Source organism: Oratosquilla oratoria, chromosome 18 (genome assembly GCF_046742065.1).
Source record: "Oratosquilla oratoria isolate Oo_2021 chromosome 18, ASM4674206v1, whole genome shotgun sequence".
NCBI classification, from domain to species: Eukaryota; Metazoa; Arthropoda; class Malacostraca; order Stomatopoda; family Squillidae; genus Oratosquilla; species Oratosquilla oratoria.
The window spans coordinates 55068970-55094602 of NC_134794.1; the positions used below are offsets into that span (position 1 = coordinate 55068970).

The 25633-nt window shown below is 39.8% G+C and overlaps 1 protein-coding gene across 1 annotated transcript; it reads right to left on the reverse strand.

Annotated features, from left to right (window-relative positions):
* Positions 1 to 1234: 1234 nt before the first annotated feature.
* Positions 1235 to 22691, reverse strand: LOC143035230 (uncharacterized). The gene is made up of 3 exons (XM_076202003.1): positions 22226 to 22691; positions 16890 to 17067; positions 1235 to 1712 (listed from the first exon to the last, which is right to left on the reverse strand). The coding sequence occupies exons 1-3, from the start codon at positions 22416 to 22418 to the stop codon at positions 1280 to 1282; spliced, it is 804 nt and encodes a 267-aa protein (XP_076058118.1). The 5' UTR covers positions 22419 to 22691; the 3' UTR covers positions 1235 to 1279.
* Between the last annotated feature and the right edge of the window lie 2942 nt (positions 22692 to 25633).

The following is a 25633-nucleotide window of genomic DNA, read 5'->3' on the forward strand; positions in this document are numbered from 1 at the left end:
GCAGAAATTGTGTAATTTTTAATTGGAATGGGTATAACTACCAAAAGTCTGCTACGTGAATGAATGTGGTCTTTCTGAATAAAAGAACAATATCTAGGTCAGAAAGGGTTGCCCAAAATTGAGGCTACAGGCCTATTGCTAATAAATGAGTGCCAATAAGATGAATAAAGTAGTCTGGATTGGCCCAGTTATTCTTCAGGTAATTTGCTAAAAATGGGCAACTTCTCGTAAAACCAGTTTGAGTATCGAGTGAGGCTGGCTTTGTGCAGACCCAGGCCACCCCTACAGTAGCTGGCATCAGGTCTTGGGGCCTACAGGCCTCTCTAGAATGGAATATTGGACTTTTGTCCTAGTTATATTAGTGTGGGACTTTCATGTCACTAATTTACTGTGGTAGTAAGAGGGTAGCAGTTGCCGAGAGACTGAGTGTTAGCTTCTCACAGACACACCTTCAGATAAAGGTGAGAGTATTGATAGGTTTTCATCTTGAATGGGAAGATGATTCACTCTCATCTTGCAAGACCATTATTTGTAGGTACTTGCCATTGAATTCAAGAGCTTGGGGAGGTGAGAAGGAGAATGGGGATGGACAGGGAGTTGGCAGATAGGGCTGATGAAAGATTATCAGTAGGATTTGGGCACTTGGAAAGAATGAGAAGAAAAACTAGCAAAGTGTGTGGAAAGCAGAGGTGGTTGGAGTGAACTTTTGGGGATGACTGAGGACAAGATGGATAGATTGGGTGAAAGGGGCTTTGAACAAGGGGATACAGTCTGTTGAGCAAGGAAGGAAGCAGGGAATAGGGTTGTGTGGAGAATGGTTGTGTATGGATATTTTGACAACAGGTTAGGTTATGATAAATGTTTGAGTAGAATGCCACTGATATATAGTGTGATGGATGTGCAACATTAACAAAGATGGAATAAATTGTGTCCCTGTTATTTTCATGTGGTGTTTTATGGGGAGGATTGTGGTTTCTGGGGTAGCTGTCCAACTGGATTAGTTTTGGTGCATCCTGTTATTATTTTCAGTGCTCCATTCTGTAAAATTTGTGAATTGTTTGTGTTTGTCTTGTTTATTGAGGAGGGAGGTTCTTATTAATTGCTTGGAGATGGGTTTAGTTTTATTCTGTTGTCCAGTATGCTTCATCCCTATTCATCCCACTGCCATCCATCACCCAATTGTTTTCCCTTTCATCTTGGCTTCAGAGAGGATTATATCAATAAAATAAACAAGAAATGGAAAACCTAGTATATTTCACTTTTATTTGGAATATACATTTCATTTGCCAACAAACACAGATCCCAAGAAATCACTATCAACATTATTGTCCTTCTTGCCCTTCTTCTCTCTTCGTTTTTGTTTCTTCATTTCTCTAATCCTTCTGAATTTTTCTGTTTTCAATCTTTTTGCCTCTTTCCTTTGGAGTACTTCTTCTTCAGTTAATTTCTGTTTGAATACATAGGGAGTCCTGGCCTTCTCCTTAGTGTTATCTGCATTATCCTTCTGCTCATTATCTTTTGTCTCACTAGTACTGGGAATCTGTGTTTCACTTTCTAATTTCCTTTTCAACTTTCTTGCCTTTTCACTCCTTTCTGCAGCATAAATATAATGGTCTGTTTCTTTGCGTGCTTGAGATATGCCCATGTTCATCCGCTGGCGCCTTACTTCTCGTTCATACTCCAACCTTTGGCTCAAATATGCCCATTTAAACCTGGAAGAAAAGAAAAAAGAAGTCAATGTGACACTTTGTAAACTAGTAATATAATAAAGTTTGCTCAGTACTTCCACTGATAAAGCACATACATACATATACCAACAGCTTTTCCCCCCTTACAATGGAGGTAGTCAAAGTCAAAGTCAATCCACTTCCACCCATTTCATCCCCACATACTCCACTCCCATTCACCATCCTACCCTCCCTCTTTTCTTGGCTCCTTCTGGATGATGGGTAATCCCTGCATCTTGCTCACTGCCCTGGGTCAGATGTGTAGATTTGTTTGTGGTTTACATTGGGTATGGAGGCACTGAGACAAACAAATTGTGGGTTTTCTTTAATCTCTCTATTTAGACCAATTTACATCCCAGACCATTTCACAAGGAAAACAGTGGTGGATGCCAATGGTGCTATTTACATGCAAATTGAAATGGTACCCGTTGCCAAATAAAAATGTAATGTACAATTTATTCTCTACTATACTGCTTAATTTACTTCTACAACGTACAATACATGAACTGAGTATGGACACTCAGTATTCATGCATAGTTTTTATATATATATATATATATATATATATATATATATATATATATATATACAGGTAAACGTCGACTTACGATGGCCGCGACTTACGATTTTTCGACTTTACGATGACGACGTGCCGCACACGTAGGCGTCATGAGGAGCAAGTGGATTCGCGACGCTGCCATATCGACGCTGCCATATCTTGATTATATTTATTGTAGTCGCCCCTGTGTTTTTACATTCTCTCAAATGTGCCCTGAATCCCATTCTCTGTGGTTTTCAAAATTCGCGGGTGAAAGAGAGAACGATCGATATAAGCGGTGACTATATTTTATGATGCGAGTATTATTACGACACGTCGTACGGCTGGCATTGGCTTCTGCCCGCGAGATTTAAGTCCGTACTGAAAATACATATTATAGTGTTTGAATATGGTAAAAAGGATAAAAATAATTAAATAAACTACTGTACATGTTTAATAGGCTATATTCAGTATCTCTGGTGGTTAATATACAGGTAGGCTAGGTACAGTGACCACGGAACAGAGTGATACACAAATTGGGGATTGACTTACGATGAAATCGTCTTACGATGGATCTATTGAAACCTAATGCCATCGTAAGTCGACGTTTACCTGTATATATACACAAGTCATGGATTACATATTAAGAACATATTGGTCATATGATGATTTATAGTTGGCAATGGCAGCTGCTGGTGTTTTTTTTGTGCTCAGCCAAATGACCACAGATGAGGTCCGACACAATAGGTCCTGTGGGAGTTTTCTGGAGAGGTTGTGATCTGACGTCCTGTAGCTAAAATGTGTGTACAAGTCTGTGTGTATGCTGAACATCTAAGGAAATGAATACTTCATTCATCTTCCAACAGATGCTAGCTCAGCTATCACTCACTGACCACAGTGAGGTATGCTCAAGGAAGATAAGAAATAATACAAGAATTTTGGACACACAGATAAATACACATAGTATTTGAGCAATGGTGGTATCAGGAAATGCTAATGATTAAAATCGAATTGACTTAATTTCATGAACATGTGGAAGTAGATATTATTTCCTTTCACCTAGGCAAAATGTAATCTTCTGAACCTGTGGCTCAACTGCGAAGGTTGTAATGTGGGAGAAAAATAGGAGGAAGCAGTGGAGAGGATTAGTGATGGTCCTCTATTGTAAAGGTAGTATGAACTGATGAAGGAACAGCCTCTATGTCAAGGCCACGGGGAATTCTTTTGATATGATCTTTGTGTAATACAGTCTCTGTAAGATTGTGCAACCTGAGTGCTCTGATTTTGTTATTTGACTCATGTCCAATGATGCAATAGAGTCCAGAGAATTTAGGAAAGAGCTTTGACGCTAGGGTGTGGTTGAGTGTGTAAACAATGTCTCCAAGTTCAAAGGTACAATCTCAGGCTGATTTGCTATGCAGACCATTTCGTCCTTAGTCAGATGAAGAGGATTATGGATTCTTTTGAAAAGATTATTGAAATTTACTACCTTGACATAATCACTGAAATTATAAATGGGATATAATTCTGAAACAAGAAGGTCATATGGGAGTTTTTTGTCCAAAGAGGACAAAATGAGGTGACCCCAATATTGACCTGTTAATGGAACTGTTAATGCAAGCTTAATCATGGGGATATGTTCATCCCAAGAAGGGTGAAGATCAGAAGCAAGATGTCAAAGAACATTGAGAATTTTTCTATTCTATCATTCAACTAAGCTATTTGGTCCTGGAGCTGCAACGTCTACGTCGTGGGACCACCCCCCAACCCCAAGAGTTGGGGGCCAATCAGCGGCAACTACCCCTGGCCATCAGCTCTACGCAGATGGCACCGATCCCCAAGGAGGAGCTACGCCTACCTGGGGGAGTACCACAATCCTTTTTTTCCAACACACAATGTTACGTTTTTTCTGCACTGAGGGGTCATTTTCCGGCGATCACCCCTCTTCTTCTACTTTTAGCCGGAGATGTAGAGAGCAATCCTGGGCCCACCACAAAATACACATGCCCAACATGCTCTAAACCCATTACTTCGAGCAGACAGACGAAGGGCTCAGTTCAGTGCAATATGTGCAAAAACTGGGCCCACCTCACTTGTACAACACTTGCTGACACAAACCAATACACAAACACTTGGACATGTTCTACCTGCCCTCCAGTAACCCCAATCCCACCTCCCCAACCACAGCCAACACCCTTACCCACTCCCAATTTCCCTTTGCCCTTACCCCCGATTAGTACTCCCCTTCCTTTGTCCCCGATCTCTCCTTTCCCCCCCTCTGACCCAGATCCTACACCTTCCCCACTACCACCCCAACCTCAACCCCAAACGGCAACATACAACACATACAAAACACACAACATTGACGGTATTAACACTAAAAAACATGAACTTGAACACTTTCTTAAACAACACAACATACACATTGCAATTCTACAAGAAACAAAATTAAGACACTCACACAAAACACCATCATTTCATAATTACACCACCATCAGACAAGACTGGACTGACGGCAATGGCGGTGGACTCATCACCCTGATCCACCATTCCATCTGTTTTGTGGACACAAGTGCCACAACCAAAATTCTCCTCCCTACCACAGATAACACAACAGAAACCCAATCCATTCGTATCCGCACAGGCAACAATTCAACACTAACAATAGTTAACATGTACATTCCCCCCCCATCATCCCCCACAGTTCCAAACACCTTCAGACCTCAACTCAGCCAACTAACCTCAATCCCCAACCTGATCATGGGTGGTGACTTCAACGCCAAGTCGTCTGCCTGGTTTGTCGACAACCCTGACACAGACAGAGGGCTTGATATACAGACTCAATTCGACTCATTGACTATCATGAACAACACGCATAATCATACACATATCCCATACCAAGCCCTCCTCTCCTGATATCACCTTTTGCTCCCCCTGCCTAACCCCAACAACATCATGGAGAGTGGTCGGAGCCCTTGGTTCTGACCACCTTCCAATCATCATCACCACCAAAACAAGATGCACCCCAGCTGGCCACAGACACACTTACACCAATTACAAGAGAGCTAACTGGGAAGCCTTTAATGAAGAGACAGAACAACATTTTGAAACACTTAACAGTACACCAATCACAAACATAAACAATGCTGTGCACGCTTTTAATACAATCATACAAAACGCAGACAAGAGATACATCCCTAGAGGCAACAGAAAATCACACAACCCCAACTTCACACCAGAAATCCAAGGCCTCATCAGACAACGTGACACACTTAAACACGATACCCCCACACCTATCCCTCAAAACATAGCAGACCAAATACAAACACTAAACACTGTGATTGCCAACAAAATACATGAACAAAAAACACAAAATTGGCAAAACTTTATCAATACACTTGATCACAAAACAAACACCAGCAAATTGTACAAAACACTCAACAGCATCACACTATCCAACACTAACACTACACGCTCTCACGCAGCAATAATCACAACAACAGATAATCTACCCTCAAACAGACAACAAGCAAACGCACTCATACGTCATTTTGCACAGACGAGCCATCTTACATCTCACCCTGACGACCGACGCACCATTCGACGTAAGAAAGACTTTCCCACAGACTCAGACTATACACCCTTCATAGACAGTCAGACAAAACTCATAATGCATAGTCTCAAGCACTCATCTGCCTGTGGCCCTGATAACATAAGCAACATCCACCTAAAACACATTGGACCACAAGGTATACACGCACTCACAAACATTGCAAACTACAGCTATTCACACAACACTATACCCGACATCTGGAAGCATGGTAAAATAATCACCATTCCAAAACCGAACAAAGACCCAACAATCCCAACATCGCACCGCCCAATCACACTTCTCTGCACCCCCTCTAAAGTCATTGAACGCCTAATACTTAAACTTGTCACACCATATATTCCCCTTGCTGACTCACAACACGGTTTTAGGCCACTACACTCCACAAACACTCTTCTGACAAACCTCACACAAAGAATTTTAGATGGCATCAATTCAGATAGGCCCCACCACAGAACACTTCTTATAACATTGGACATTAGTAAAGCTTTTGATGCTATCCCCCGCCACAACCTAACAAATAAAATATATAACACAGACATGCACAATAACACCAAAAGATGGCTGGCCAATTATCTGGCAGGCAGGAATGCTCATGTGTCATATAATGGCCAATCATCGCACATCAGAAACATTAAGAACGGAGTACCACAGGGCTCAGTTCTATCCCCCACATTATTTAATCTATACATGCATGACTTACCCACGCCAGACACCTCAGAAATACAAATCTCTTCCTACGCAGACGACATAACAATCACATGCACACATCGTAACACAGACAAAGCTGCAGAAACAATCCAGCCTTACCTTGACACACTCAACACATGGTTCATCACAAACAGACTCAAAATAGCTCCAACCAAATCTACAGCAACACTTCTCACCAACTGGACAAAAGAACACAAATACATACCTCATCTCTACATCAACAACACTCTAATACCACACACAAACACACCGAAAATTCTTGGTGTAACATACGATACATCCATGTCTTTCAAACAACACCTCACAAACATAAAAAACAAATGCACACCTAGACTTAACGCACTTAAGTCAATCACTGGAACAACATTTGGACAAAACAAAGAAACTAATATAACAATATACAAACAATGCATACGCTCAGTGATGAATTATGCGAGTCCTGCATGGGCTCCTAATCTCAGTGAGACACACCACAACACCCTTCAAATCATACAAAACAAAGCCCTAAAAACAATTACAGGCTGCACAAATACATCACCTACAGACCATTTACACCATGAAACAAAAGTCCTCAAAGTCAAGGACCACCTCGACATGAGAGGCACACAAACACTTGCTGCAGCCACCACAAACACATCACACCCGCTACACTACATAGCAGAACACCCACACACACCAAGAAACATTAAAACTACACCCATAGACCTTTATTACACACAGATACTCTCTTCTCTTCCTCCACAACCACCAAATACCAGCCTACGGAAACATATTCATAATCATATCACTCACCGCTCCATTAACACACTGAAAGACAACACACTGCTACATGCCAGACCCCCTGATATCCACCCTTCTGAATCCTCTCTCCCACGTAAGGACAGAGTCCACTTGGCCAGACTGCGATGCGGTCACCACCCAGCACTTCTAAGCTACCAGAAGAGGCTGGACGACCGTGTTGTGAACAGCTGCCCAGGATGTAACACTTCACCCCATACCATACAACACATAATGGAAGACTGCATTATACACAATCATGCACGCAAACAACACAAAATACACTCTATAAAAGGATTTGTGGGAAAACCCAGTTTCGGCTGTGGCATTCCTTGGGGAGACGGGACTGCTCGGACAGACAGTCTAGGGAACGACAACAACAACAACAACTAAGCTATTTGAACTAGGGTGATAAGCAGTAGTATTATATTTTGTGATCTGAAAGTAATTACATTTGAAAGAATCTCATTGTTGAACTTAGTCCTGTTGTCAGAAATCAGAGTTTTGGGTGTAGCATAGGGGCGTACAAGTCTATCAATATGGGTCATTGCCACGTGTTGTGTCGTCTTAACTGGTAGGGGGAAAGAATACAGAATCATGAAAAATGGTTGACACAAAGAGGTATTGGTTTCCGATGTAAGTGGTAACTTAAGATCAACAGCTACTGTGTCAAATGGTTTACAAGGGGTAAGATAAGATTGGAACATGACCCTTGATATGACCTTTGTGATTTGCACAAGAGTGACAAGCATCAATGTGGGAGTGTATATCCTTCCTCATGGTTAACCAGTAGTGCAATCTGCTTGTATAATGCATTTCTCCTTGCCCTGGTGTGCAGAAATGGAGGAGTCATGTTGGAGCTTCAGAACTTTCAGAATGAGGTCTGTAGGGACGAGCTAAAACTTTAACCAGTTGGAATCATGTTTGTTCGTTAGTGTTGTTTTGCGATACAGTAAATCATTAACTGATGTGTAATTATCAAGATTGAGAGGGAAATTATCTGTATCAGATGTGTCTGCAGATTCAAGGAAGTATATAACATGTTTCCAAAGAAGGTCCAATCTCTGCACTGCAGCTATGCACACTTGTGTAAGAGTTACTGAAATTGGATTTTGAGTGATGGTCATATGGTGAATGAGAGTATCTGCTACTAGGTTTGCTTTACCATGAACAAAATTAAAAGTGGGTACTAACTCATGTATGATAATGAACCAGTGGGCAAGCTTTCCTAAAAGAGTCTTTCGTTTGAAGAGGTGTAAGACTGCTTGATGGTCCATGCAGATGTGTATGTTGTAACCAAGGATGATCTCTTTGAAATGTTTGAGTGTGTATATAACAGCTAAGGCTTCCATGTCTGTGACTGAATAATTTTATTTGTGTTTGTTGAGTGTCCAGCAAGCATAGGCAATTGGTCTGAGTTCTGTGTCGTGTTGTTGCATGTTATGAAAGGAAGCTTGTGGTTTGGGAAAACAAGGCCAGGTGCCATGGTTAAGGCTCTCCTTAAGTCATTAAAAGCTTTCTCTTGGTCAGGTGTCCAAATGAAAGGGGTGTCCTTCTTAATTAGCAAAGTTAAAGGTGCTGCTATAATAGTATAACCTTTAATGTAATGCCTGCAAAATCCTGATAGACCAAGGAATGAACATATGTGATCACAACAGAAGTAGGGTGTGGAAAATCAATGACTGTCTTGACCTTGTCCTGTGAGGTTAAAATTCCTTGTGAGCTAAGGACATGCTGTAAGAAGTGCATTTCTTTCTGACGAAAGGAGTAATTCTTAAGCTTCAGTTTGAGGCCTCCTTTTGCTAGTTGTGAAAAGACAGTGTAAAGAATGTGTAAGTGTTCACTAATGGATTTCAAAGAGATGATCACATCACCAAGGTACATAAACACTGAATGACCAAAAAGACCTGAAAGGACTGTGTGTGCAAGTCATGTGAACACTGAAGGAGCTGAAACAAGACCCATGGCTAGTTGTTTGAAGTAATAATGACTGATAGGGGTACTAAAGGCTGTCAGAGGGCTAGACTCTGGAGCAAGGGGAATCTGGAAATATTCTGACACAAGGTCATAAGAACATCATTTTCACCAATGGAATGTAAGAGGTCCTGTAATACAGGGATGGGATGTCTATCTAGTATTGAGAGCTTATCTAATTCCTTGAAGTCTACAACTGAGCAGAAGGAATAATTGTGTTTAAGGACAACAGAGGGAAATTCCATTCACTGATTGATAGTTCAATGATGTCTTGTACAATCAAGTTTTGGATAAGGTTATCAACAATCATGCATTTACTGTGCCATTCTATATGCAGAAATGTAATGTGGTTTAAAGTTCTCACGAAGGGGTATATGATGCAGAATGAGATTAGTACCTCCAAGGGGTTCACCTGGAGTGGCAACAGTATGTCTGAACTTGTTCTTAAGTTCAAGCAAGTCTGCTTGTGCATCAGAGAAGATTATGGGGTTGAAATGTGATGCATCAATGGGTTCTTGTGCTGTGGGCATGTTGGAAATTATGGTACAAACTTGATAAGTAGGAACTGGTCACCCATGACTTTGATGCGTGAGGGATATACTTCTAAATCGCAAATGATTATACCAACTGTAAGATGGTGGGGTGTTAGTGTCATTGGCAATTAAAATGCAAGTGTGACCTTTCTTTGACATAGAGTTCATGTCTGAAAGGAGGGAAATACCACTGACACGGCAAGTTTCTGGCATATGGAATACATCAGTATCTTGTGGTTGCAAAACTTTTAGGTGAATCTTTATACACTCACAAGGGAACAGCATCTTAGGGCTGATAAGCACTGCTTGTGTTTGAATGTAGATAACACTCCTGAGACTAGGGTGGATTTGATGTTGAATTCCTCTAAGAGGGACAAGAAAGTTTCCTCAAGCGGTGAAAAACCAATGGTATTTAATGGGCGTTTAGTCCTGATATTTGCTGATTTGGCCATGCAGTAGATAGTATGTCACATTTGGAATGCATGTCCACAGCCATCAGTAAAGTAAAAGAGTTAAGAGTCCTGAGGAGGGGTTGGACTGGTTGAGCACTGGGAACTCTGTATGAAGGTGGTGGAACAATTTGTACTGGCAGCTGCAGCATCCTCATGTGATGACAAGGACTGAATTTGAAGGGAGAAAGTACAAGCAACTGACATGGGGCCATGGTCTGCCTGTGCCTGCTCGACCACATGAATGTGATTTACTTTATGAGGAGTTGCTGATGGCAATGCAGGGAAATGGTTTGCATAAATGATACCATTCTGATTATGTTATGTTGCTTCATCAATGTTAAACATATAAGTATATCAGCAGGAAAATGAACGTCAACTACATGGCAGTAACTGGAATGGATGGGCACTAATCTTTGAAGTTAATGTCTACAAAGAATTTACCAACTATCAAGAATGGTACAACATCTATATTACAGAGGTTGATGTCGGGAGTTCCAAAATGATGACACATTTAGTTGCAGTGCGGAATTTATGGAAATTGTGTGTTGACATTATGTTGACTGGGGAACCCATGTTGAGAAAGACTGTCACTTTGGTGTTGCTAGACATAGTATTAAACATTAAGGAATGGGAAGACATGTCTGGAATATCCAGGGTATGTACAGGCAGGGCTGTGGAGTCGGAACACAAAACCTCCGACTCCGACTCCTCTATTTTTGGCACCTCTGACTCTGACTCCTCATGTAATTAACTGATTATGGCCTACATATTTTATAAAGCCTATACAACACACATACGCTCCAATCTTGAGTAGACTTATATCATTATAACTGGTTTATATCAAAGAATAAAGATATATGTTATGGTGTGGCTTTCCTATGTTTGACCTCTTCATTAATACTTTATAACTACACAATGCTATGCATCACACATTTACTGTTTTTGGAACAAACCTTATTGATACGAGTATGGTACAAGGTCGAGTGTTACAGCTGAACATGTATGATACTGAAAGGTATATGTATCATACATACTTTTTGGGTATCATTATCCTTCATGTTTTCATACCTACTTTTGTCTTACTGTACTGAAATTACTGACACAAGTACCTCTTGGTTTAACTACATACTGGTACTGCTATGCGATTATTGCGATGGACATTACTCTGGTTCTGGAACCGATCTTATCGATACAAGTACAATACAAGATACAGCTGAACATGTTTGAAATGTGAAACTTTTTTTCAACTTTAAATATCCTTATTTCAATAATTCAATGTTCAAAAGTATAGAGGGGAAAAAAAGAAGGGGATAGGAGAGGATAGAGTATTATTGCATTAGTCTACAGTTGAAATCATAATTATCCTACTGTTTGGCAACACAGCAGTGGGAGAAACCACCAAACTGGAGTGATGGAAACGATGCATATGGAACTTGACAGGAATATTACAGCTCCCATGACTGTGTGTCAACAGAAGGTATAAAATGGGGGTGTTTATTTAATTTATTCAAATAATACTTTGGATGTTTATCGGTCTATGTATAAATTTGAAAGCCAGCATTGCACAAGGACATTTTGGGGCTTTAGTGGAATGACCACGAAGATAAGACAATGAGATTTATTACATTCTATAATCTTTTTTATATAATCTACTTATAAGGAGTGTGCACTGCATAACTCTACAGACTAAACGAAGGCCTTATAAAGTGTAAATTTAACTGGAGTTGGAGTCTGTATATTTTTACCAACTCTGACTCCAGTGACACCGTAATTGCTTCCGACTCCGACTCCACAGCCCTGTGTACAGGTACGGTTGATGAGGGAATTTCCAGGTATGGAGTAACTGTCCTTGATGTGCACTGAATCTTGGTGTTCTGTAGTTATAAAGAATTGTTATGTGAATGCCTTGTGGGAGAGTGACCTAAGGAGTCTGGTCTGTGTTGCCTCCATGCTAAAAGCACATGGCAATGATCACTCATGTGGAAACATGTACCATGATAATTGCAGTGTGGTTTGGTTGTGAAGGGTTTCTGTGGTAACACATGTTGGTGAGGTGTCCTAGTTTGTGACAATATGTCAAACCAGTTGTGTTCTTGATGGAGAACATTGGCATGAGCAGTGTTGAATACAAGATGTACATTTTGATCTCATGTTATGTGGGAGAGACTGTGTGACCTAGGTGCAATGGGTACTGACTGGCTCTGGATCCAAGTGACAACTTTGTCCATGTCAGAGAATTTCCTTTAGAATTTGCCTAGTGTGATACCTGGTGTGAATGGAATAGTACTAGCTTTCTGGAGCATGTCTGGATGTAATTGGGATAGTAGTTAAAAGTATACCATGAGTGAGACTAAGTGTTCCAATGAAATCTTGTTGTCTAAGACCTAGTCGGAGTTTTTGAGGATTTCTCAGTGTTTACTCTTAAATGTTGAAGGAATTTTTACAGCTTTATTTTTGGTGTGTTGTGGACCATGATTGTAAGTTCTAGCCAAAGAGCATGGGTGGGGTTGGGGGTGATCCAAGTGGCTTAAATGATGCAAAGGACTTTTTAAAGTGCTCTACAAAATCATAAGATTCAGTTTCCTCAAATAGATCAGACTGAATGACATCACCAACTAATGTGTTATTCTTCTATTCTGGATACTAGAATGGATATTTTACCTTTGTTATCTGTGTTATCTCTGACTCAACCTCAGAGAGGAAATTTTGTACAGGAATGTTCTTGCCGTTAAAGAGAGGTAATGTGGTCTCATTCTTGACTACTGTGATAAGCTTTCATGGTGTTTTGAGTAACAGGTAAATTTTCCAAAGAGCTGTTAGCAGAGGGAGGGGACATGTCTGGTGTAATGGAAACATAGAGCAGCTACATGTAGTATCGGTATGTTGAGTCAGAAAGATGTTTGGACACATTCATGGACTCTGATAAAAAAAATAAATAAATAAATAAAAATAAAAAACAATAGACCATAATGCCTCCTAGGTGATACTGAAGGTGGAAAAATACCTACATATACAGGATGAAGTAGGAGTTTGGCTCTGTGAATGAGGATGCAGTGGGACAATTTGGTGAGAAGATGCACTGCTGTAAACAGGGGGAGGAGTTAGTACAATGTCGGCTGGTGTGTTATAGAAATGATATATCCTAGAAAATGTGAACCTGCAAAAACATAAAAATTAAAATGTCAAAGAAGAAGAGACATTGGCATTGAAATGGATTTGAAGGTCAACACTCATGTGAAGACAATGCTGGTGCAAAGCTAGATATGGGGGTGGAGGTCGTTGTCCAACCCACTGGTGGTGTGGAGAAGGCACAGGATGTCCAACTCATGGGAGTAATACTGAATGTGGCGACAAGGGTTGTCTTGTTATGGGTGGTGAACAATGCCACGGAGAGGATTGTCTTATAGGCTACCAGAATGTTGGTAGGAATGTGGCTATGCAGCTAAGAGCATTGGGTTGTACATATGATGCTTGGCGATATAGCAAAGATCATTGGCTCATAAGTATGATGCTTGACAATGCAGTGAAGAGCACTGGCTCATATGTATGATGCTTGATGCTGCAGCGAAGAGCATTGGTTCTCAAGAATGATGCTTGGCGATGCAGCGAAGAGCATTAGCTTGTATGATGCTTGGCAATGCAGCAAATAGCGTTGGCTTGTATGATGCCTGACAATGCAGCAAAGATTATGGCTCGTATGATGCTTGATGCAGCTCAGTGTAGAGTTGGGAAGTGGCTATGTTAAACCAGTGTTGATCTTATACAGCTTCTCAGCAAGTAGAATCCACTAATCTGTAACCAATGCTGCCAGAATGTAGAGTTGATGCTTCATATCCACCATTTGCCATTAGAATATAGATTTGTTTGTAGTCTACATTGGGTATGGAGACATTGAGACAAATGAAGTTGTGGTTTGTTTTCTTTAACCTCTCCATCTAGACTGATCTACATCTCAGATCATTTCATGAGGAAAACATTGGTGGATGCCAATGGTGTTATTTACAAATTGAAATGGTAGCTGTTGCCAAATAAAAATGTTATGTACAATTTATTCTTTACTATCTACTGCTTAATCTACTTTTACAATGTACAATACATGAACCAAGTATGGACACTCAGTACTCATGCATAGGTTTTATATATAAAAAGCAATGGATCACATTAAAAATATATTGGTCATATGATGACTTGTAGTTGGCAACAGCAGCTGCAGGTGTCCTTTTGCACTCAGCTAAATGACTTCAGATGAGGTCTGACACAATAGGACCTGCAGGAGTTTACTGGAGAGGTTGTGATCTGACATCCTGACTAAAATGGGTGTGTGAGTGTGTGTGCACACTGGACATTTAAAGGACTGAATATTTCATTCTTGTAACGGAAGCAATGTAGCAAGACCTAGCACAGCCACAGCAAGACTGCTTCTTTTATTTGGCCACCTCCCCTCTTTGTCCCCTCATGCAGAAAAAGAGAAGGGAAGAAATCCCTCCGGGCTGCATCAGAATATCATTCACACATACTCCCTCACCCCCCCCCCATCCCCTACCCACTCCCTTCCATGCATCACATCATTATTCATACACAACCATTCTCAACTCACCCCTATCTTCTGTCTTCTCCCTTCCTCAATAGACATTCTCCTCTTTCCCAATGCCCCTTTTACCCCATCCATCCATCTCATCCTTGGTTGCCCCCTCATCTTCACTCCTTCCACCTCTGTCTTCCACATCTCTTTTACTAATCTTTATTTATTCATTCTTTCCATGTGTCCAAACCACCCCAATACTTTTTCATCAAACTGGTCTCCCAACTCCCTTTCTATCACTCTCCTCCCCACCTCCTCATTTATCATTCTATCCAGCCTAGTAACCCTTGCCATACTTCTCAGGTATTTCATCTCAAACATAATGCCTGCAACTATCAGTTGCTTTAAGAAACAATTAGACAACTTTATGAATGGGGATGACAGGTGGTGATGGATATGGAGCTGCCTAGTGTAGGCTTTATGGTCTCTTGCAGTCTCCTTCATTCTTATGTTCTTATAATTTTATGCACTTTGTGGTACATCATCCAAGGCTTGGGTGACAAACCACAAAGTGGATAAAAAAAAATCAACATTTTACTACACTTCATTAGTATATTCTGGATTATCCCTCACCTGAATATAATAATTTGTCATTTCTTAAGACAAAATTTATAAATCACCTGGATAAAAAGTTGAATGAAAATTATTCTAATCACTTCAATCTAAGAATGTTCCAAATGAATAACACTACAGTCCAGAATATACCTGTAATGTATATCACACAGTTGAGATAGTTACAAAGCTTCACATAAAATTTCATTATAAAAATAAAGATTAAAATACTGGTAGATAAATACCATAGCAATAGTATTATTTTCTCTCCATACTTTATTTTTTTCATTATACACTGATTCAGTTGGTGGTGGAGTTTAGGAGGGTATAAGAAAGGAGCAAGCTGAAAGTAAATGTGGCCAAAAGTAAAGGTGATGAGATGCATAAAAGGTGATTGTGATGGTTAATTGATGACAAGTAGGAAGTGGAGAGCTTAAGTATTTGGGATCGCATAGCAAGAAATGGAAGTGTGGAGGTAGTGAATTGTAAGAATAGGGGAAGCAAGTATATATCTGGAGGAATGAAAATTGTCAAGAACATGTATATGGGGATGTACACAAATGACACTGTATGCAGCAGACTTAGAATTTCAAGAAGACAAAAAGCAATAGCTTAGATGTCTTTGAGATTAAATATTTAAGAAGTATGGGTATCACAAGTGACAAATGTGGAGGTGGAAAGCATGGATGGAAAGACGGTGTTGATCAAATAATGCCAGGTAGGTCTGGGCAGATGAAATGAACAAGTGAAGAAAGGCTAGCAAAAAAACATAGAAAGCAGAGGGAACTTGAGGGAAAGATCAATAATGTGGTGAATGGATGGGGTGACTGGCATTGAATGAAAGAGAGAGTGAATGGAGGAGGAAATGACAATTTAAGATATCCTTGTCTCCTCAGATAATTTCTCATGTGGATGAGGGGGGTGGGAGTGGGGAGTTTACAGATAATGAAGCAGCGGGCATACACCAGTTCCAGCCATCAACCCCTGCTGTGTAAGTGTTACATCATGATGCATTGCTTCTAACCTGAGCAGCATGGCAGGGGACAGGGATGACCTTTAATCCATGAAGTGTTAAAATGTGAGGAAAAATAAATGGGTTTTTGGATGGGTGTATTGGGGTTACTGTATAAACTTTGACTCAGCCATCTCCCTTACAAGAGGGATAAGGACTCTAGGTATATGTATGTGAATATATATACATACACCTATCCTGTGTGTGTAGGTTTTGGCATATGTTTGTACTCCTAAGTATCATTTGTTAACAGAAAAAAAAAACTTGTTCGTTAAATGGAGCATTCGTTATCCAAGGTTAAATTACATATTACAATAAATCATGTTTAAATGGCTTCACTGACTTGTTAAAAAACTAAACAGACACACAAATCTAAAGCACATGTGCATGAACATCAAAAGAAAACAAATTATTAGCATACCTTGGTAAATACTTGATATTCCATAGGACATCATACTGTTTGCTAGTCTTCTTGCCTCCTACATGCTCATTGTTTAGGTAAAGATGTACATCTTTAGCTCTTCTTTTATTCTTGAATTCAATCCAGCCTTCAGTGAATCTAGGCCTTTTTGATTTCTTACCAGCCTCTTTGTTCTTTTCTGTAATTACAAGAAACATCTAAACAATTGTGCAACTAGTTCCCTACAATTGGTTCATCACCCTGCAGTAGAACAACAATAATGAAAATTGTTCCCCAAGTTTTACCAATCAGAGACCCACAGCTAAACAGTAACTGTGGAACCTCACATACACTCTGGCTGTAGGGTGGATGTATACTCAACTTAGCCACACCCGTTTTGGTATGTGTACACATTTTTTTTTTTTTTTACTTGTTTATTTTTTTGCACCATCTTATTGAAATAAATCTACTTCCAGAAAAAAATCCTAAAGGAAACAAAGAAATTGTGTAACTAGCATTCAAGCATGTTATAAATAACTCGTGACAAATCAATTTGATTAATTCTAAAATTCAAGTGTCACTATCATTCATCTCCAATGATTTGTCAACAAAAGATAATTTCCTTAGAAAAAGTTCATTCCTTTACACAAAAGAGAAAAAAAAAGTGACATGATTATTAATCAAAACCATATTTTGGACACACTGGAGCAAGGATCCAGAAATAATGCTATTTGTGGGACATGGTCCAGGGCAAGTAGTCCTACTCAGGTCTAACCAACAGGATAGGGGGTGATTACATTAGGTTAAGGTTATACCTAACTGGGTAAACTTTTACATTCTCATATACAAGGCACAGAACTGCCATAGATTACAACAAATCCACATACATATATATATATATATATATATATATATATATATATATTAGTGAAGGAGGGGAGCAGGTTCTCAGTAATACACGTGGAGTTAAAAATTACAGCATTGTTGTAGTTATTCAGTTTTTTCTTTGTATTCTCGATTTTCCTGATTAGAGATTTTCCATTAACTGGGTGAATTGAAACTAAGTCTCTATATTCTTCCATTTTTTCTTATTTGAATTCAATGTTTCGTCTTGAAGAAGACATTTTCAAGAGTAAACTGAAATAACAAAAATTACATAGTTACAGTAATGGTGACAAAAATTACATATAATAAAGATGACAATTATGTGCAAATAAAGAAGACTTACACATAAAGGGAAGAGAGAAAGTGACAAGTCGAGGCTGACCGATGTATATATAGGCCTAAGATCAGGTCAGACAAAAGGGATCTCAGAGGTCAAGGGGGTTGGGAGTGGGGGAGGGTTAGGCGGGTGTTGTCACCGAGGGTGAGAGAGGAGGTGGAGGTGAAGGGAGAGAGGGGGGAGTGGGGGATTTTTATTTATATATAATGGGATAGTAGAGATTAAATTGCTCTGGATGCTAATGACTGGAGCTTTGTCTCTAATGTGAAAGGCTTCGAGTAATTGTAGTCTCCTAGGGTCATCACTCGATCCAATAATTTTGGTGTTATTGATCAATTCATCCCTTTGATTGCTCCCTCTTGTTGATGTAAAGATAGGCGACAGCTGACTTTACATCTAGTAAAACCAATGTAGGTGTGAGAGAGAGGCTTACAATCCCCTGTAGAACAATAATATTGGTACACTACATTAGTTCTAGATGTGAAGTCTGATCGCCTAAACGAATTGTTTGTCATGATCACGCCCCAGCCCACACTGCTCGTAGTGTTACTCAGTGGCTTAAAGACTGTCATATACCTTACATAGCAGACTGGCCAGGCAATAGTCCTGACATAAACCCAATAGAAAACCTGTGGAACCACATTAAACAAGACCTGCAGGGTAAAGATACGAGCTCTGTGCCCAAGCTCGAGGCAGCCATTCGCCAATCCTGGACTAGTATAACCCCTGCACATCTTGCCAAGTACGCCACTTCCATTCCAAACTGCCTTCGTGAGATCAATGCACTTAAAGGCCATCCCATCAAAGTATTAGAGGTACGAAGTGAGCTTTTGTTTATTGATTTACAACTCACTCATTCTCACTAACCGTTCGTACTTCCTTGTCGAGCACTGTAGAATGCGGGGCCATTTTGACTGGATACCAAGGATTTAGAGAAAGAGAAAAAGAGAGAGAGAGAGAGAGAGAGAGAGAAAAAAGACACAAACTGAAGAAGGAAATCACATTTCTCTTGGAACAAGTTGGGTTGGGTTGGGGTGGAAGTAACTTAAGTATTTGAGACTACCTGTAAGGTTTTGGGTCATACTAAACAGCATCAGCATGAGATAACTAGCGTCAATCAGCATCAACAAGTAAAAACACAGCATCATCTCATTCTTTTTTTTACATTTTTTTGCATTGGATAATATAATTTATCAAAGAATGTATCATTTCTGAGGGGTTCCTTGCATTTGGTAGAAAAATAACACCACTGGAGAGGATTTCATTTGCAGGGAATCTAGCATCAACAACTCCGCCACCTGATGATAGCAATGCAGTGGTTTCATATGAAACAAGTAAAAACACACTGTCAACTAATTAATTTTACAGATTTTTACATCTGATGATATTGTTAGTTGAATTATGTATTATTTTTGATAAGTTCTTTCCATTTGGTGCATGAATAAATAAATGAATATTACATCAATCATCCTTTAAATATTAGCATGTATGGAAGAACTGATGTTTGCTGATAGTGTTGAATATACCAGTACAGTCTAGATGCCTCCACACCTTATTATGCCAATTCCATCATGTTCATACCCTCATTACAATCATATTCATGATACTCTGAGGGTATACTTGCATGAAAACTGAACTATCTACTCCCAATGTCTCCAATCCATTCCAACCCTTCCTGATCCTGCCCATTTTGGTTTTTCCAGGAACCACAATTATTCATGCACCAAATGCAAGAAACCTCTCAGAAACAACACATAATTCAATAAATGATATTATCTGATGCAAAAAAAGTGTAAAATGAATTAGCTGATGATGCATTTTTACTTGTTTTATAAGCAACCACTGCACTGCCATGATCACCCAGAGTCTGAATTGTTGACACTAGATTCTTTGCAAATAAAATTCTCTCCAGCAGTTATTCATGCACCAAATGCAAGGAACCTTTCATAAATGACACACAATTCAATAAACTATATTACCTGATGCAAAAATCTATAAAATTAATTAGATGACATGTGTTTTTACTTGTTTTATAAGCAACCACTGCACTGCCATGATTGCCTTGTGGTGGAGTTGTTATCACTAGATTCCATGCAAATAAATTCCTCTCCAGCACTGTTATTTATGCATGAAATGCAAGGAACCTCTCAGAAATGACACATAATTCAATATCCGATATCTGATGCAAAATCTGTAAAATGAATTAGTTAATACTGTTTTTAATTACTGATGCTGGTTGACATTAGGTGTCTCTTGTTGACATTGCTTATTATGACCAATGGTTTTTAGGTTAAGTGGTTAGGTACAGTAATTGTGGACTGACTAGTGAGGCTGTTTAATATGTGTCTATGGGAGGGTAGAGTGCCAGAGAACTGAAGGAGTGCCTGCATAGTTCTGCTGTACAAGGGAAAGAGAGACAAATGTGATTGTAGTTTTATAGGAGTCAGTTTGTTCAGTGTAGTTGGGAGGGTTATATCTGAGAGGAACTGATGTTCATTAACCATTTGGGGTATTTATAAAGATATTTGCCAGTCTCACAGATGCAATTCCTATCTATACCATTGGGTAGCTCTTATCATTCTGAGTATTTTGAACATCATAAATAAGTACCTCAAATCAATAGTAACATCAGTAGCAATTTCTTTTTTTTTCTTTTCCCCTTTTATTTGTTTAACAAAGAGATGTTGAAGAGTGGATGAAGATGCCTGGGATACATAGCAAATTCCTCTTTCATTATTTGGCCAGATATCTATTTATAAACACCCATAAAGTGGAAACACTCATCCACATGGAATGGCTCTATTCCCTACCAGGTGACCAGAATCATAAGCCACATCCAGTAACTCCAAACAACACTTCAAACAACAATGAAGATGGCAGCAAATAGAAAGTGACAGGACAAGAATGAAGTTGGTAATAAACATAAAGCGCCAGTACAAGTATTCTTTTGGTAATTTTTTAGAAATGCATACCTACACGATATAGCAACAGAATATTGAACCTTAATTTTGTTAAGTTGTAATACATCAATGTAATTTATATTTTTCTTAGCAGAAATCAATAACAGAAAAAGTTGCAAAGTGTTACATTAACAAATGGAGCCACAACTGCTTGAGAAGACATATTTGTTTTGACAGATGTGAGGCCAATCAAAGAAATGTATGATAAATTCATTTAGTCTCACCTAACCTGAATTTAGTAATTCAATGACTGTAATTCTACCAGCCATCAGGGTCGTCCTCATCATCAGGGACATTGACAGCAGGTTTTGGCATCCATTCGGACTGTAGGGTGTGAAGGGGTTTCATAGCATGAAGAAAAGCATGAATTTCAGCTCCATAGCACCGTTTTTAAAATATTTAACGTGGTGATATCACTTGGAGTAGGAGAACACCCAGTATACTTCAACAATGCCATCATCAACCTCACTCTGATGGGACTGGACAAACAACAATATGGTGTCTCAAACCTATTGTCACAGCTCCATTCGATAATGTATTTGCTTTTAGCAAGGTTTTTTCTTTTTTTGTCGATTTCTGCCAAGAAAAAGTACATTATGCTGATGTATTTTAATTTACAAAATAATATTTGATTTTCTGTTACTATATCACATAGGTGTGCACTTCTGTATGACTGGCAAACATCTCTATATTTGAAATCAACTCTGGGAGTACTGATGAACAAGTGGTTGAATTTCAGAGAAAATATTAATATTGCTTGCCACCCAGCTTGGCCCATCACCAACTCACCCCATCAGCTGCTTGAGACCCCATTTTTTGTTTTGAAAAATGCGGAGGCTGAAGAATTTAAAGTTTCATAAATTCACCTACTCTAACCTAACCTACCTGACCGACCGACCGACCTACCTACTTCCCTAACTTAACCTACCTAACCTAACCATGGTGAGTCGACTTGGTCAAGTACTTGGACCAAGTAGACAATGGGGCGACTTGGTCGAGTAGATGGACCAAGTAGACGATGGGCCGACTTGGTCGAGTAGATGGGCTGAGTTAACCCTACACCAATAAATAAACCTCTCAAAAACAAAACTTAAGTGAAAATCCCTACATGTATAGTGGAGAAAATGTAAACCAAAGAAACTGCAGTTGGAAATAGAGCACTATGTTACACTTACTTGAAGGCTGAAGAAAAACTCTGTCGATCTCACCATACTTGGAAAAGTATTCTCGAATTTTGGACACGTTCATATTAATTGGAATTGATGAAAGATATATAATGCCTGGTTTCCTTCTTTTCCCAGGCTTTTCTTCATCACCACTCCGATCATCGTCATCAGTAAATCCACTAGAAACTTTACTTTCAACCATTTTTGTTTGTCCTTTCCACGTTTATAATTCACCTCTCACAGTCACACGGCCACTGAAATCACGATTTCTCCGTCGAAGATAGGGCTTCCACTTCACTCTGTCATGTTTTGCTGCAACACGCAGCTTATTAATTATCTTCCTGTTTGATGTCCAATAGAGTTGATTTTTGAACAACACTTTGATGTCCAACAGTGTCGATTCTTTAAACGATACAATTTCACTCCGGGGCACCTCCGCAAAGACACATTTGTTTGTTTACAAATCCAGGGTCAGGCGCATGTGGGGATCGCGGTGATGACCGGTTCTGTCCGAATACGTCCGATTTCGATCGGGCGGTAAGCCCGGGCGATTCTAAACCGTCTGGACGTTTCTTGTGATACAATTTCTTTTATTTTTATTTATTTACTTGTTTATGTCTTATTTTTTGCGGGAACCAGCAAAGGGCCACTCACGGGCAGCATGATTTGCGGGCGCTGAGCGGGGATATTAAGGGTTGGGGACAGGATTTGGACTAGAATAAAGGTTAGGGTGGGGTCAGGACTGGGATTTGGATTGAGGAAAGGGAGGATTGGTGATCCCATTTCTAAAAGTACTAAGAGTGGGACTATTAACTACATGGAATGGGAGGTGATGCCACTCTTGCATGCTACTGGAGGGGGGGGGGTTGATACTTAAATATGTTGGTGCTTGTTTGGTATGTGTGGTATTTTAGGTTGTGAGTGCCCCTAGTTATTCGTGTATTTTTGGGGTGTAAGTTTCTTCGTTTGTGTCAGCTAAATTGTTTGTGATTTTGTACATAATTTGTTTGTGTATTCTTACTTAGGATAATTTCGCAGCTGAGGTGGTCCTCCACTGGTTCCTGGTTTTTGATCTACCCTCCGTGTGATTTCTGGGAGGATGTTGTGGTGGGAGTTTGAGTATCCTGGGGTCGAATCTATAAAAAAATCTTAACCTCTAATTCTAAACATAAACATTCAAAATGGCGGAGATTTTACCTAAATCCCATTGTCGACAACCTTAATGCTTATGTCTAGACATTCTAGACATAAGAATTTAGGTCGCCGACATAAAGATTTCGTTAAAATCTCCGCCATTTTGAAGATTTATGTCTAGACTTAGGGGTTAGGATCTTTTATAAATTCGGCCCCTGGTGTTGGGGGTTCGGCTGGTATTGTGCTCAGCCATTTATCAAGTCTTCTTTTGAAGCTTTCCACGGAGGTGCCTGTGTGGTCTTGAATCTCTCATGGGAGATTGTTAAAAATGTCATTGTGCGTGAAGGAATTATGCACCAGTGTGCGCAACCGTGTTGTGCCGTGGGTGGTCTTCACATATCACAATCTTCCTCTTCTTGGGTGGGTGTTTTCTCGTAGTCCCACATTTGGTACTCTTCTCTCAAGGATCTTCCACGCATATATGGCAATGTGGACGAGTCTTTCCCAGTAGTTCATGTGCTGAACTCCCTAAATCCTGCTGGTAAAGGTTCTCTGGATGGCTTCAAGGGTAGTGATGTCGTAGATGGTGTGGAGGGACCACAGTTGGTAGCAGTATTCCAGCTTGGGTAGGATATTCATCTTCTTGTTTCAAGCGGTCCAAGTCTTGTTTTAACCTAGTGGCTGATGTAGCGTGTCCGTAATCACGTCTGATCCATCTTCCTGCTTTATTTTGTGTGGACTCTAATTTATATATGTCATTGTTAGTGTGTAGATCCCAGACGGTGTCGTAATATTCTAAGCGTACGTGCACAGAAAACGTTAGTTTTTTTTCGTGCGAGCAACTAGCGCGTTCCGGCGTTGGTAGGTGACCGCATAGGACGCGGGTAATCTGCTCCGACTGGAGCAGGGAGGGACACGGTAGCAGGGGTATCTGTCACTGTCAGTTGTGATTTACCAGCTGTGAAGTAAACCTTTCAAGCTCATCGTCCGATGATGATCTATTATTGCTCGAGAGTACTCATTTAAAACTGAATAGGAAAAAAGGAGGAATACATGTAATAAATCGCAAAAGAAAATAGTATGGAGAATATCATCTTTTTTAGTGATCTGTAAAGGAACTCGAGAAGGTTTTTTTGAATATACACGGATGAGTCAAGATACTTATGACTACATTCTCAAAATAATTCGAGCACCGCCTGGGAAAGCCATGGTGTAACTGGCAGACAGCCTAATCCACCAGAAGAAAGACAAGTCGTCACTCTCAGGCGAGCTGAAATAAAGTTCCAAAATAAATCCATTGTGGTACTGAAAATATATAATGACATTTCTGGAGACTAAATAATTTTCCTTTTTGTTTTGAAATACAGTTTGTTCCTTAATGGTACTGGTAAACATTATACTGGATATGGCATAGATACACATAAATTTTATATAATAATAGCACAAAAATCCCTCTGTTTACCTATATGTGGAATGAAGAATACTATCACTGGCTACATTTTGAGGTTCCAAAAGAGATTGGGTAAAGGTGTGAGGATTCAAAGGAGAGTGGGTGTAGGAATGAGGAGACACCTGTGGAGTGGAAACAGAAGCTGGGTCACAGGATCCACAGGTATGTGGAGAGGGACACGTGATTGGAGCTTCATATACAAACTGTTGTACAATTTCTTGTATACGGCCTATGGATAACAGCCTCTCTGCAACTGGAATTATTTTAACATGAGGTAAGAGGTTCTTGAAGAACATTAGATCCTCGTCGTCATCTTTTATCCTGTTTGCGACTTGATTTTTCTATTAAAAACTGAAATTTGTGCCTTTCAATATCCAAGATGCTCAGGCACTTGCTGTATCTTTTTTCTTGGAATATATATATATATATATATATATATGTGTGTTGTGTGTGTGTGTGTGTGTGTGTGTGTGTGTGTGTGTGTGTGTGTGTGTGTGTGTGTGTGTGTGTGTGTGTGTGTGTGTGTGTGTTTTCCTCTTATCAACTACATGTTACATGTTTCTGCCCCATACAGTGCTGTCGGCATAATCACTACTTCATACATTCTCCTCTTAGCACCCATTCCCAAATGTCTATTTCTCATTACACTTTTTAATCCACCAAGGCATTTACTTGCTTCTCTCAATCTACATTTTACCTCCACCTCCACTCTTCTCTTCCCCGCCACATTCCCACCCAAGTATCTAAGGCTATCCACTTCTTCCAGTCTCTCTCCCTTGAGACTCACTTCCAATTTGCTGCCACTTTCTCCCTTTGTACATCTCATCACCTTA